This window comes from Hippoglossus hippoglossus, chromosome 8, assembly GCF_009819705.1.
Source record: "Hippoglossus hippoglossus isolate fHipHip1 chromosome 8, fHipHip1.pri, whole genome shotgun sequence".
Taxonomy (NCBI): Eukaryota; Metazoa; Chordata; class Actinopteri; order Pleuronectiformes; family Pleuronectidae; genus Hippoglossus; species Hippoglossus hippoglossus.
Genome location: NC_047158.1, coordinates 2,966,128 through 2,979,710, shown reverse-complemented (window position 1 = coordinate 2,979,710; position 13,583 = coordinate 2,966,128). Strand labels below are relative to the sequence as shown.

Sequence of the window (13,583 nt, the reverse complement as noted above, 5' to 3'; positions counted from 1 at the left end):
TCGGGTGTTGTACTACTTTTTTTTGTTCCCTCTAGTTTGTGAAAGCCTAGACACGCCGGATGTTTACCATGTGGTAGCCTATAGCTATTGTGTCCCTTTTGTCATTCTGTAGCCAATAGTGGCATCCACTTTTATCATGGAGAAGTGTATAAGGACGACGTGTGTCATGATCTGTTATTTCTGTGTTGACGAAGCAGTAATAACACTTTTCTCACTGTCTGACAAACGACTCTTCTGCTCCACATACAGACAGTAACGTCTGCAATGAACACTGTGGCCAGCAGGTTCTCTGTCTATAACACAGGTTTCTGAGGCCGCTGCAGTTGATCGGTCGTAATTTACTATACGAGTTTCTGTGTGCACTGAGCCGCCCTACCTCTTAGAATAATACCCTACTAATATACAAGTAGAAATGTTAAGACTAGTTGGACTGGGATTGAGACTAGTTCTAGCTTTAGAACCACTGGCACCAACTGTATAGTACAAATTGTTGGGCTTACTTTTCAGTCTCGTGAGATTATATTTAGCTCAGGCCTTATACTAACATCCGTCCTGAATGAGCCAATCACAAGTGGTCAGCACCACAACAGCTGTGAATGCACCGAAACGTTTCCTGAGATCCGATCCGATCACATTGGAAGGGGTTCTGGGAAACATGGCCACATTATTTTTGCGCCGTCCTGGGTCACGTGGATATATGAAGTATTTTTACACTTCTCAGTGACCATAAATGTATTAGATTGTGGCCATCACCACATCATGATTTCTTTTTTTCCCCATGCAGAGATAATGTTTCTTAGCTGCACACATTGACTCCACTCTCTCTTGCTGCTTACAGACATGCACTGAATACCCGATATTCTAAAATGATCTGAAAGTGCTTTATGACACTATGGTGCACAACTGAGGTCCGCTGGTGGCCCCTAACACCTGCTAATAATGTGATCGTAGCAAACAGATTGATCTGCGTTTTGAGTACAGAAGGAGTTCTGATCACAAGAGATGCATGCAGGATGCATTTTAATGCCAGGAGGGAACAGACGAGCTTAGAGCTGACCACTAGGATCTCTCAGGACGGATGTTCATACCTGGTCTGAAAAGGCCCAAAAGGCTGACGTCTGTGTGGATAAAGAGAGCAGACCTTGAAGACTTCAATTTCATTTTGTGGCTCAGTCTGCTTTATCAGTCTTTAAAATGCATGATAACAGAAAAAGTAAAGAGAAGGCTGTATTTGCCTGCACATTCAGCCCCTGCCTCTGCCACACGTTGCGTCTCCTCTGTCAGGGTTTTTAATGCAGCTAATTTTAACGACATCCCATAAACACACCATGTTAACCAGCAGTCATTCTAAAGCTGCTGCACCGTGGAGAACATATCTTTATTCTATAATCGCCACATCGGCTGACAGCACCAGCGTACACACTTCATTGTGTTGTATAGTTAAGTTTTAAATTTATAAAAGTTACATTTTAGTTTTTTCTTTGTTCCAAAGTAGAATCCATTACATTTTGATAGAGATCCATACAAAGGGCTAGATGCAGTCAGATTGGGTGTTTGTTCAATTGTTTTTTTACATTTTCACTGATTTCCTAGTGAATAATTCAATGGATCTGATAGAAAACAATCAGGTATATTTAAACATATCCCAGAGTGTGTGGTGCAGCTCGATTGAATTTAAGCGGACTAAGACCCTTTTTCACGGCAGCCATTTTGACATGAAATAGTAGGTGAACAGTGGTGTTACTAGTCACATTGATTAAGGCTCCATCTAAATAGTGCACAACCTTAACTAATGTAGTAACACCTGTGAAAAGGGTCTACTGGGCCTTGGTGGAGGTTTGCGCTCTAGTTTGTTATTTCATGAGGTGGCCAACAAATACAGGCTGTTTCCCCCTGATTCTACAAGATTCATCAGACTTTGCCTCATTTAGCAGGTAAAGTGGAGCTTGATCAGCAAAAATGAAAACATAAACATGTCAGTAAGTTTGACTGTTGTGAGCAAAAACGGATGAAATATTGGATGAAAAGCTGGACAAGCAGAAGAGAGCCTGTTTATTAACAAAACAAACCTGCATCAATGTGATGACAACATAAACCTTTTCCTCAATTTACAATAAATCATCTCAACACAACTGGAGTCTTTTCGTAAGTGAAGGTTCAGAGGCTACGCTCTTAACAGTGTTCACTCAAACACATTCATTACACTGCACTACAGTCTGGAATAGCTTCCTCTGCTGCATCTGTGACTGAAACACACTGCCTCATGGGAATACATGAGCCAGATTAGTTAAGTGAAGTGTAAATCTTTTCAGTTTTAGAGAGAATTCAAACACGAGTCTGGTGCAGTTAGGACAAGGTGTTGTTTGGTGCTGCAAGGTCGGAACGAGACTGAGCTTCTTTACCTGAGCGGACAGCCCCACGAGGCTGTGCTAACACAACTGAGCTAATACAAATTCATACTGACATAAACTCAAAGTGACAAAGTTAACGTGCTTAAGTTTACCATGTTCACCAACTCAGCACTAAATCTACACAAAGAGGCTGAAGTGAGTGGGATTCACTGCGATGATGTGAACTGACAGACAGAATTTCACTTGACATAAGTCAACTAAAAATCAGGGGCCATTGTTTTCTCTGTTTTCTCCTATTTTATAAATTATCCATGAAATCAAACTAATAAAAGAAATGACATACTGCAGCTGTAGTTTCACTGTCCACAGCTTTATTCACTATTAACATCCCACACAGTCACGAGAGCACGATTCGTCATCACTTCCTTAGATTAGCATGCATCGTCTGTGGCAAACTGACAAGTTACCTCCACCAATGGGGTTTTTCTTGCTGTTTGTCAGCAATTACTCAAACTACAGAACTAAGTTCCATGACATTTTGTGGAGAGGTATGGTATGACTCAAGGAAGAAGATATTATATTTTGGAGCAGATACTAATAAATGGGCTGATCCAGGATTATTATTTGTTTACTTTTAACGTTGCGATATAGGGTGTTAGCCTTGGTTGAGGTATGTGCTCTCTGAGCACCCGTAAAAGGAGGGATTGGCAGCAACATGGATTTATGACCGCTCTAGCAATCTTACCCTTTCTCTCTTCTTTTTAACTTGTGTTTCAGTCTTGCTGATGAAATGAGGGAAGTCACAGTATTGAGGAAGTCATTCTAGACCATGTACATGCAGCACATCCTGAAACATCACAGTAGAAATGTACAGTTATTGCAGGTCTACTTCAGCTATGATAGAACCACCCTCTGGATAAATTAAACATACAAACATACACACACACCCATCCCAACTCACAAGGGGAGCATACAACAAAACACACAATGACAATAATCAACGTGATTGATTATCATCTAAACACGTTTTTAAATCTGCCTGTGATTCCAGACATAACAGCCTTCATGTCTCCCTGCCAACACGCCTTCCTGCCTTTGGTCAGTGGGGATTGGTGGTCAGTGTAATGTGAATGGCGGGTGTTGTAGGGGCTGCTGGTGTTGGTACATGGACGGCTGTCTGGAAGAAGTACATCTGAAAGAAAAGAGTGGAACATTAACTATGTGGTCAAGTTCAACTGTGCACAGCTGATATGAGGCTTAATCCACGTCGCTCACTAACCTTACAGCCTATCGCCAGCAGCGTGTGCAAAACCACTATGGTCGCAACTGTTGCCACAGCCATCACCTTGGTGTCGTCACGGACAACGGGCCAGAAGGTGAGGACCAGGACTGAGCCAGAGATCACCATGGCAACCAGGATTAGTGTCCAGCGCAACCACTCAAATGGGATGATCCACAAAACCTGGGGACAATGTTTCGCTTTGTCGTTATGAGGAAATTAATTTAGATTGATGAGGTAAATAAATCAAAACAATGAGTTTAGAAAACTGAAATATACATATAGTCTTTATGTTCAAATAGAACAACAGTTGAGAGGCATTTCTCGATTATCAACATTTCTGTATGTATCCATCTCTACTGGAATAAAATAAAAACCCTGTTGGGACCATGCTTTAAAAAAGGGGAGCGGTGGCATGGTGTTTTACATGTGGTGCTTTTTGTCGGAGTACTTTTTCAGCTTAGCTTTTGACCCTGACACTCATTAGTAAATCTTTCAGGAAGGGAGTGTGTACTCACTGAGGTGGGAATATAGATGAAGAGGGAGTAGCCGTAGACACACACTGTCTCCAGGAAGGAATAGCCTCCAATCTGTCTCTCTGTCCCTTGCCGCCACGTTAGGAAGCCCCATAAACCAATCGGCACCAGCCAGGCGTACATGAAGATCACTACTGCAGCTATCGTTACTGGATGCAAGCAGCAGGGAACAGACACAAAGCAGAGTCAACACGACTCAGTAAAGGTAACACAACAAATTAAGGATGACAACAGAAGCTGTGAGGGACTGACCTCTGTGGAACTGTGGTCTGTAGTGGTAGGTAGGGTCTCCCATCTCACTGATGAAGGTGGACAGGTTCCCACTTATCGCCACTGAGAACACCAGTGTCACACAGATCCAGAATGGACCTGCATATGCATACACACACACGCACACGCACACACACACACACAAATATGAGGACTTTCCCTGACTAACATGTTTGTTATGTGAACATCGGGTAAAATGAGAAGCTGCAGCTGAATATTATTTGCAAATGCTAATTATTGTTGGCTAATGATTATTAGGGTCAGAGCTTAATTAAGCTGTATCCCCACTACTGATGCGATTGTCCATCACAGAGTTTCACTGTGCATATCATCATGTGTTAGATCGATAGAAATCAACCAACTCTAAACCTACCCAAACTGTCCAGGGCCAGAGGCAGCACTGCAGCCCATAGACGAACACACACCATGATTTTCTAAGCTTCTTCCTCACCTCACTAAACCACCTGTGTTATGATTTTGCCATATCAGCAGGACGCCCACATCTATGGAGACTAGCCACATATCTCAATTGTCTTCTAAACCCTTTCAAGGTTTATGCAAATCAACAATCACTGATCGTCCTCTCCAAGATCTCTTTTTGTAAAGCAATGCTCACATCAGCAGCTGCTCCTCGTGAACAGCAAACTCAAAATGTATTACAAGTTCAAATAGCACTAACACACAACTCCAGTGAGGTTTCATTGATCGAACTCTGGGTTTACAAGAGGTCCACGTGTTTTTTTCAACCTACACAGTGAATGTTTGAGTCATATATTCAATATGGAAAATAACAAGCCAATGAATGGTATGCTACTGGTTGAAATAGATTATGTTTGTTCAAAAATGGAACAGAAATGAAGATGCAATACTTTAAGACAAATTTTTAACATAAATGCAAATAATTCCAGAGGGGTAGCTTACTTTTTCTTGCAACTGTACGACTAACAATCGTTTTAAAATAGGAGGAAAACTTTCAAATCCATTTTGGGGTTTTATCACAAAAAAAATCTATTACTCCGTAAACTTGGATAGAATAGGACTCTGTATAGCCTAAGGTTAAAGAATATATCAGTAAATAAACCATAATTAAAAAGTACTGAAATTGTGTTATAAATTGTCAAAAAATACAAAAATGTGAATTTTTTTTTTACAAAAGTTTGCAAATAAACATATAAAACCTACCGATACAAACAATTTCTAAAAATAGAACCAGGGACAAATGATTTTGTAACACATTTCTTAGTTTTTAAGATATGCCCATTTTTCTCTGCTCCTCTCCTGCCAATCTCTGGCACCACTGTGCTTTATTAATACAATTTCTACCACAGTTAAAGAATAGTGATGACGTCTAAACGCGTGTGAATGTGATGAGGTAGAAGACAGAGGCCTTCTCTTTCTGCCGCACAATAAATAAATGTAGCTATAACAGTATTTATTTTAGATTGATTTAAACAGGATCATGTGAGCATATGAGCCACTTCAGTTTTAAGAGGATTATTTAAAGTAAACTATAAACCTTTTTCTACAAACAAAAGCATGCACCATGACAAAAAAGTGGCAAATCACATTTTCACAAATGTTCTTTAAATCCAATGGACAGATATTTAATATCTCTCCTGACTTACCATATAGATCTGGGTTAGATCTAAGGTAGTGTTTGATAAAGTTTCTTCCAGGTAATGGCAACACTGATCCCTTCACTCTGTCCAGTACCTGCAAAACATGATGTCTCTGAACTTTATACATGTTATTTTAAAAAACATATGTAGATCTATTGTTCAGTTACAGCTGCAGTTGCACGAGCACTGTATTTGTAAAGAGGGAGTGGCTCATACCTGTACAGTGTCCACATTGAAGAAAGACTCATAGTACTCAAAGGTCCAGAAGCCACCACTTGGTTTCTGTCCACCCAACAGCTGGAAGCAAAGACATCAATCACTCAGGTGCCGTCATCCCAAAACATGAAAACTCTTAACCAGTGTTGTGGCGCTGCAGGCCAACTCAGATCATTTACTCACCTCCGAACTCTCCTCCTGACCCTCCTCATCGTCTGACAGGTCCAATTTCACATCCTCGCTCCCTCCTCCTCCTGCTCTAGCAGAGTTGTCTGAGGCAGACAGGCTCAGTGTGGAGGCCTCTGGATCTGCAGACAACAGCTCTGCCGCTTCCTCAAACTCTACACACACACACATAGCAGAAGACAGGGAGTCAATGGTACTGCAGTGGTGCTACAGTGGGCCTGCAGGTGTACACAACCCACACTGTTCTACCCCAGATCAGGTCCCACTCACTTATTATTGACAGATCAGGCAGAAGACTAATGAGACAAACAGATTCAACTAAAGCACAACACAAGCAAGGAGCAAACCTCGAATATGCAAATAAAATCCTGGCATTATCAGAAGGTATCTCTTCAACAGACAGCTCATCAAAGGATATCTGCTATCATGGTTGTCTTCAATGAGACAAATTGACACAAAGTCTCTTAAATTCAATAGGTGTGACCAAGGCAGCTGCTGTTTAAAGTGCACAGTGGTTTAGTCTGACCGCATCTCGTCTCCTGCAGATATCACACAATACCATTAGGGGTCACTGTGGCATTAGAGCTGACTATAAATCTCCCGCAGACCTGGGGTGCTTCTCATGTGTCTCATATCACGACTCTTGCTCCTCAGGTGACCCTGAAACTGATCTGGGTGAAGATCATGAAGGACGCATGTGAGCATGTAGAGACTGTTGCAGGTGAAGATTTTTTCAAAACAAAACCACGCTGGCAGAAGCAACCATGGATCATTTTTCTTAGCTGCGTTATCAAAACCAGATAAAGCTTCAGATGTGTCTCCAGTATAAAGGTCATACAGTTCAATATGGGGGCAGATGTCATGGCTCAAAACTCATTTCCCAAACTGTAGCGTGACAAGACCATCATAAAGAAAGTAAGCCACACAAGAACCGCATCAGAAACATATTTACACTGCAGGATCTTTACCTTGGAACTGGAGATCATTTGGGCTGGCCATTGTTTCAGTGGCCAAACAGCAACTTCACACCTGAGAGAAGAGGAACACTGCGGTCAGACGACATATGTTCACACCACACAGCTTCGTGGAGGCTGGACGCAGCTTATCAGTCAGTTAATATCGCTTTACAGAGCAAACATATGCTAATGTAATGGTCAGCAAGCTGAGCTATCAGGAAACTATTTGAGAAACGCAGATAAACATATAACATCAACGTGCTCCGAACATGTAACTACATTCTGCCTGTGAAACTCGCACCTGTCCGCAGAAGGATGAGCTGAGCCCGGTGGTGATGGCGTGTCAGCGGCTGTGACAGCTACAACTAGCTAAGCTAAACGTACACTAGCGCTGTAGTTCCACATTTGTTCTAACTTCTGACTGTGGCTAACGTAGATATGTGTCCACACGGGTCCTGGGGGTTTAAAAAAACGACAGAAAATGATAGAAAAACACCGCTAACGTGTCTTTCATACCCACAGCCAGAGCTCTCCTGTCAGTCAGGCTAGCTAGCATGTCTTCCGGTACACGTCACCGCGTAAACAAAGCTGTCACGCGGATCGTGTTGTTTAAAAAAAACTTTATTCAAAAGTGTCCACGAGTAACAAACGCAGAGAAGCCCAACATGGAGGAATACATATTGTCCACGACATTTAGTTATGATGCGACAGAAACAAAACAAACAGATTGTTATCAAATTAAAGGATCAAATAAAAAATAAAGAAAACTGAACAGAAAAGGTCTCTGTTTTCCTTTGTATGAAAACAGAGGAGAATGTTTAATACCAGAAAAAAATATATATGTGGTTCACGATACTTATAATAATGTAAAGTGAGCAAAGTGGCGGCCAGGGGTGTTCGACTCAACATTTAAAGAAACTGGTTTAATGCCCTGAATACAGACTGTACACACTCCTGTACAGTAGATGGCGGTATACACCCTTACTGCTCTTTGTGGCGTTCCAGCGTAAATGTATACAAAAAACTATATTTACTGTCTTTATGAAATAGTTTGCGTAGAACTACATATCTGTAATGTATATGAATTAGAAAACAGCCAAAAAACTGAACTTTATTGACGCATTAGAATTCTTAGAAGCCCGTTGATTATTTTATTTTATTTTAACTCATTTGATTTATCTTCTTGTCTGTATTTAAGGTATAACGTTGACTACACGATGAGATCAACCGCCATATATTGTTGTAAATGTAAAATGTGACTTCAAGCGGAACCATTGTGAGGTAGAGATTCTCGTCGGAAGGTTAAGACAGCTTCACCGCTGGCCGCCATTTTGGCTCCATGTGAGCCGCCCTCTCGTGTCAGCGGGTCTTCTACATGAAGGTGAACCGTCCCAGGCAGTGAAACACGGTGAAAATGGCTTCGTTGCGTGTAGCGACGAGGATGTTCTGCGCTGCGGCAGAAACAGCAGCTGCAGCAGCAGCAGCTCCGGCCAAGAGCACCCGCTGGGAGAGAGTGAGGAACAGTAAAGCAGGTGAGACACTGACAGAGGACAGGGACATCACTGGGGAAGGGTTGATGTAAACATTAGTTGAATTAGACTGCCCAACATACCGGTAATATGGTGTTTGTACTGGGGACACATACACGAGGGATGTCATATTCATTCAAGTAGCTTCAGTCACATGGTAATCTGCTAACAGATACACGCTGATAAATGAACTCTTCCCTAAATAATAACGCTACAAGTGAATAGTGTTGGTGATCAGACTTAACATTAGCGTCACAAGCTTCAAAGCACCTCATCCCCTCTGACAGTTTCACATGATTTCAATGATATAACTAGTTAATACCACGATATATAAATAACTGTGTGTGATCCGTTTCATTCTTGTTCACAACCATTCTTTGGCGTTTGTCAGCAAACAACATGAAGCTTGCATTGATTTTAGTTATAGTCTGTACTTAGAGCTGTCACTTGTCACACGTCTTATATTATGATGACACTTCTCTTAAGCACTTCATCTATAACACTAGATTGTTTTGCTGCTGAATTACTTTTCATTAAGGCCAATTTTCTATGATTTCATTATTATTATTTATATTAAACACATTATAAATCTATATTCCCAGAAGCTTAATGATTTCACACCAACAATCTGAACTTTTGAAACAGTAATGAAGTGTTCTTGCTAAATAACATACCACTGAATAAACATTAAGGATTTTACAATATATATATATAGTGGTGCAAAATCAATCAGGTTTTTCAACCCTATCCAATAACAGGCTTAAATTACCACTGTTTATCATCACTAAGTGTATGTTTTGTACAATCCCTCAAACGTATCTTAGGAGTGTGTCACATTTGTTTTTGTAGAGCTGCTGTATACAGAAGGCTTAACTATTGACCTGTGCTGGACCCTCTACTGAATTTAAATGTTATATTTTTATTCATTAGGGTGTGATTAGGTGAAGAATTGAAGGATTAATATCTCCGTCCATCCATCCTCCCATGCTCAAAACGTAGTGTTTTACTATATGTACTAGTACTATATATGTGTGATATATATATATATACAACAATACAAGCTAATAATGTATTGGTAAGTATCAATACTCCAGCTAGACGGCCGATAATATTTTTATAATGAAATGTAATAGCCATGATCCGTCGAATGTATGTGTATATCCATTTTCAATCTGTTCACTTTCCAAACAGGCATGGGGAGCCATATTTATCAATGTAAAACATGATCTCATTTGGCTGGTCTCCCTCATGCTACATCACTCCCAGTTTATTGTTTTCAGATGGGGAAGCAAATTTGATTCAGAGCTAAAACTGTCATTTGGACAGAGATTGTTTTATTTTTAAATACGTCATTTGAAATCTAAAACTTTAAATATTAGTGTGGATGTGGCCTTAATCTGTGATTGGTACAGTTTTAATGTGATTATTTAGCTCATTGTATCATATAAAAACACCATATGGACATGATAACAAGGCTTAAACTTGATACTCAACTAGAAGTTTGATAAATACAGGCCCCGACTCTACAGCAGCTAGTTCGACTGATCATCTCTGCAACACCTGACTCAGCTGCTGCAGTGTTTGGGTTGAAATGAAAGCTCGTCCGCACTGAGGTGTGTGTGTGTGTGTTATCAGGACGCCAGGCAGGACTAAGTATCTTCTTCTCTTCTGTCTGTAGGCGTGTGGTGTCGCAGCCTGGTTTCAGATTATAAAGAGGCCTGCAGGGAGATAGTGGTTGGTGCCTGGGGGCGACCGGCCAAAGCCACAGTATACGTGACTCTGATGGGTGGGGCCGGGGCTTGTTTCTACACAAACCCTGACCAGTCGTCCTTTGAGGCCGCCCTGCTGGAGCACTCCAACCAGCTGGGCCTGCTGTCGCCGTGGATCCGCAACGCGAAGTCGGACGGCCACATCCAGAGTCTAGTGAAGTTCCGTAACGAGGGCCGTCTCCGACATGCCAGCCTGGGTCTTCTCTCTCTGGTTTACTGGGCCAACTACGACACTGACTCCACACTGTACGAAGCCCAGTGCTCCAATCTGTCCATGCCGTGGTTGGAGTTCCATCAGCGGGTTCTGGATGTGGGCTTCGGCAGCCGCTGGTGGATGCTGGACTCAAAGATGCAGGACTATGATATGAATGAGGGAGAGTTCAAGCACCTACCAGCTCACATGCTGGTATCATCTCCACCGAGCGTTCAGGAGGTGGAAACGAACGAGAGGTTGCACAAAGAGTCCTGGTTAGCGCTGACAATGGAGGATGAGGTAGAAGAAGCACATGTAGTAGACAGTTATGAGGAGAAAGTTAGTGCAGAACCAACAGAACCAGTGAAAGAGGAACAGACTTGATGTTACATACTGCCAGAACAAAGTGTTTATTCCCACTGGTCAGGTATTGCTGGATTCTCATTTTTCATCTCTGACTGTCCCACTGTTTACTGCTGCCACTAACCACCAAGAAAGGGAAGAGGAAACATTCACAACTTTATCTCATCAAAATAAAAGCAGCCCATCAGAATCCTCAACTGGGTTTTATTTATTCCAACATGTATTGTCTCACAAAGTTTTACTATTATACCACGTGTCAATAAATCTGTCGCTTATTTCCCAGTATCTTAGTTGTTTTCTTGTTTTTCTCACAACTTAAATATATTCATAAAGATCTTCAGCCTTTTCCTTTAAAGAATTTAAATAATGCAAAACTAGACTGGATTAAAACTTTTGACACTGTTTTCCTATATCCACTCTTTTTTAAATTATTTTGTCTTCTTTTACTAACTTGTATTTTTCCAAATATTTTCATTATAACATTTTGCTCCTTTCTTTTACTGTGAGTGTAAAAATATCTCCTATCTGATACTTTTCTCTGATTGTTGAATGTCTGTAAAATGGCCGCTCTATGGCAGAATTCTCTCTTTTTCTCTTCCTCTTCTCTGATTCTGAGCAGTAGACATCAACATCTCACCTCTGTGTCCTGGTTCCATTAACCTGATAAACCCATAACCTGTGTTTTCTGATATTTAAACATCACTGTTTCCCTTATAATAGTACAGCAATGAGATCCCATTTCAGGCCGGAAGAGTTTTCACATTTGTTTTTCAATAACAAAATGGAAAAAGAAAATAACTAGATTTCTATATCATGATGCCATGACAACATTTTTCTCTCAGCCAAGGAAGATAAAGTGCAGCAGTGAATCATGCTCACTGAGTTGATGATGGTCTATTTGGGAAAAGGTAACTGATTATACAGCCTTTTTTTTAAGGAACATAATATTTCTAATTGTTTTTAATGAAAGTGAAGTTCCTGAGATCTTCACATTTTTCAGCTCTATGTGCCTCACTTGGTTTTCTTTTGGAGAACATCACCGGGCCTGAAGGCCAAGGTTCCTCCTCCCCTTGACTTTATAACATGATGATAAACAATGTGGGGATGAAAGTGTGTAACGTTCAGGCAACACACTTTGTACAGAGCTAGTTGAGAAATCCAGGACAACTGGATCTACAAAGGAAAAAATATTAACTCCATTACCAAGTTTAATTGATCAAATTAGAAAATCAGACTGAAGCCAATTAAAAGTTAGACCATGCATCACTATAATGTGCATGTATGTCCCTCTATAGGAATCCTGCATGTATAGAACAATTTATGATGGATATGGATTTTTTATTTTATTTTCAGTTACACATGCAATTTAACTATTGATATTCAAATTTGTAATTTTTTTCTGCCGCACTCTATAGGAATAGTTTGGGCCTATCTGCTTTCTTAGTAAGATGGGAAGATCAATAATCCTCTGTTAGTGGGAACTAGTGAAAGAAGTAATAAGATAATCTTTTTTACTAGTAACTATAATTCACTGAAAATCTCAATCACAAGTGAAAGTGTTGTATTTTAAAACCTCCCTTAAGTTAAAGGAAATATGTAATAAAGGTATGAAGAGACTCATTACTGCAAAAGAATGGTCCCAAAGTGTAGCATAACTAATATTATGACATGACATTTATTTAATAATAATAAATAAAAGGTTGGTTGGTTTGTATGTTTGATTTAGTTGTTTTTCTTGTTTCTAAACAAGAGTACACAAAAACACCAGAGTGGATGTCCATGACACTTGGCGGAAGAATGAGGTGGGGTCAAGGAAGAAGTCATCTGATCAGGGACCAGATCCACACACAATTCAAACATGGCAATTTTCAACATTTTCATAATTTCCTCAGGGAATAATTTGTGGATCTTGATAATGATTTAGATTATTGCATATTTAGGGGAATGATATCACTTGGTGACAAGTGAATTAATAAATGTAGAAAACTAAATGTATTGATACATAAATGTAGAAATAAATAATAAATGCAGAAACACTAAAATATTGACTGTGGCTCAGGAGTTAGAGCGGGTCCTCTGCTACCCAGAGAGTCGGCAGTTCGATCCCAGTCTCCTCTAGCCTGTCTGCGGAAGTGTCCTTGGGCTAAATACTGAACTCCAAACTGCCAGTGTGTGAGTGATGTGTTATAGAGAAAGTGCAAATGAAAATACATTGAATGAATATGTGTGTGTGAATGAGTCAATGGAACTGTCAAGTGTTTTGAGTGGTCATCAAGGCTAGAAAATTCCAATAAAATCAAAATAATTTATTCTATT

General features: G+C 40.4%; 2 protein-coding genes across 3 annotated transcripts; one reads left to right on the top strand and one right to left on the bottom strand.

Moving 5' to 3' along the window:
- Positions 1-2,700: 2,700 nt before the first annotated feature.
- Positions 2,701-7,997, bottom strand: yipf2 (Yip1 domain family, member 2). 2 transcript variants are annotated; one of them, XM_034594351.1, is made up of 9 exons: positions 7,715-7,997; positions 7,426-7,486; positions 6,455-6,612; positions 6,272-6,352; positions 6,062-6,149; positions 4,419-4,535; positions 4,149-4,315; positions 3,631-3,813; positions 2,701-3,543 (listed from the first exon to the last, which is right to left on the bottom strand). In XM_034594351.1, the coding sequence occupies exons 2-9, from the start codon at positions 7,454-7,456 to the stop codon at positions 3,451-3,453; spliced, it is 918 nt and encodes a 305-aa protein (XP_034450242.1). In that variant the 5' UTR covers positions 7,457-7,486; positions 7,715-7,997; the 3' UTR covers positions 2,701-3,450. The 2 variants fall into 2 exon arrangements, with proteins under 2 accessions (XP_034450242.1, XP_034450243.1); XM_034594352.1 differs by having other exon boundaries at positions 7,930-7,986.
- Positions 7,998-8,555: 558 nt separating this feature from the next.
- Positions 8,556-11,669, top strand: timm29 (translocase of inner mitochondrial membrane 29). Its single transcript, XM_034594359.1, has 2 exons — positions 8,556-8,945; positions 10,621-11,669. The coding sequence occupies exons 1-2, from the start codon at positions 8,828-8,830 to the stop codon at positions 11,286-11,288; spliced, it is 786 nt and encodes a 261-aa protein (XP_034450250.1). The 5' UTR covers positions 8,556-8,827; the 3' UTR covers positions 11,289-11,669.
- Positions 11,670-13,583: the final 1,914 nt, after the last annotated feature.

Excerpts from the sequence above, each read along its gene's own strand:
- yipf2 (XM_034594351.1), bottom strand. The coding sequence starts at position 7,456 with ATGGCCAGCCCAAATGATCTCCAGTTCCAAG. Across the intron at positions 3,814-4,148 it reads TCATCTATATTCCCACCTCA|GTTTTGTGGATCATCCCATT; the intron begins GTGAGTACACAC and ends CATTGTCCCCAG. Across the intron at positions 3,544-3,630 it reads TGCTGGCGATAGGCTGTAAG|ATGTACTTCTTCCAGACAGC; the intron begins GTTAGTGAGCGA and ends CTTTTCTTTCAG.
- timm29 (XM_034594359.1), top strand. The coding sequence starts at position 8,828 with ATGGCTTCGTTGCGTGTAGCGACGAGGATGTTCTGCGCTGCGGCAGAA. Across the intron at positions 8,946-10,620 it reads AGTGAGGAACAGTAAAGCAG|GCGTGTGGTGTCGCAGCCTG; the intron begins GTGAGACACTGA and ends TTCTGTCTGTAG.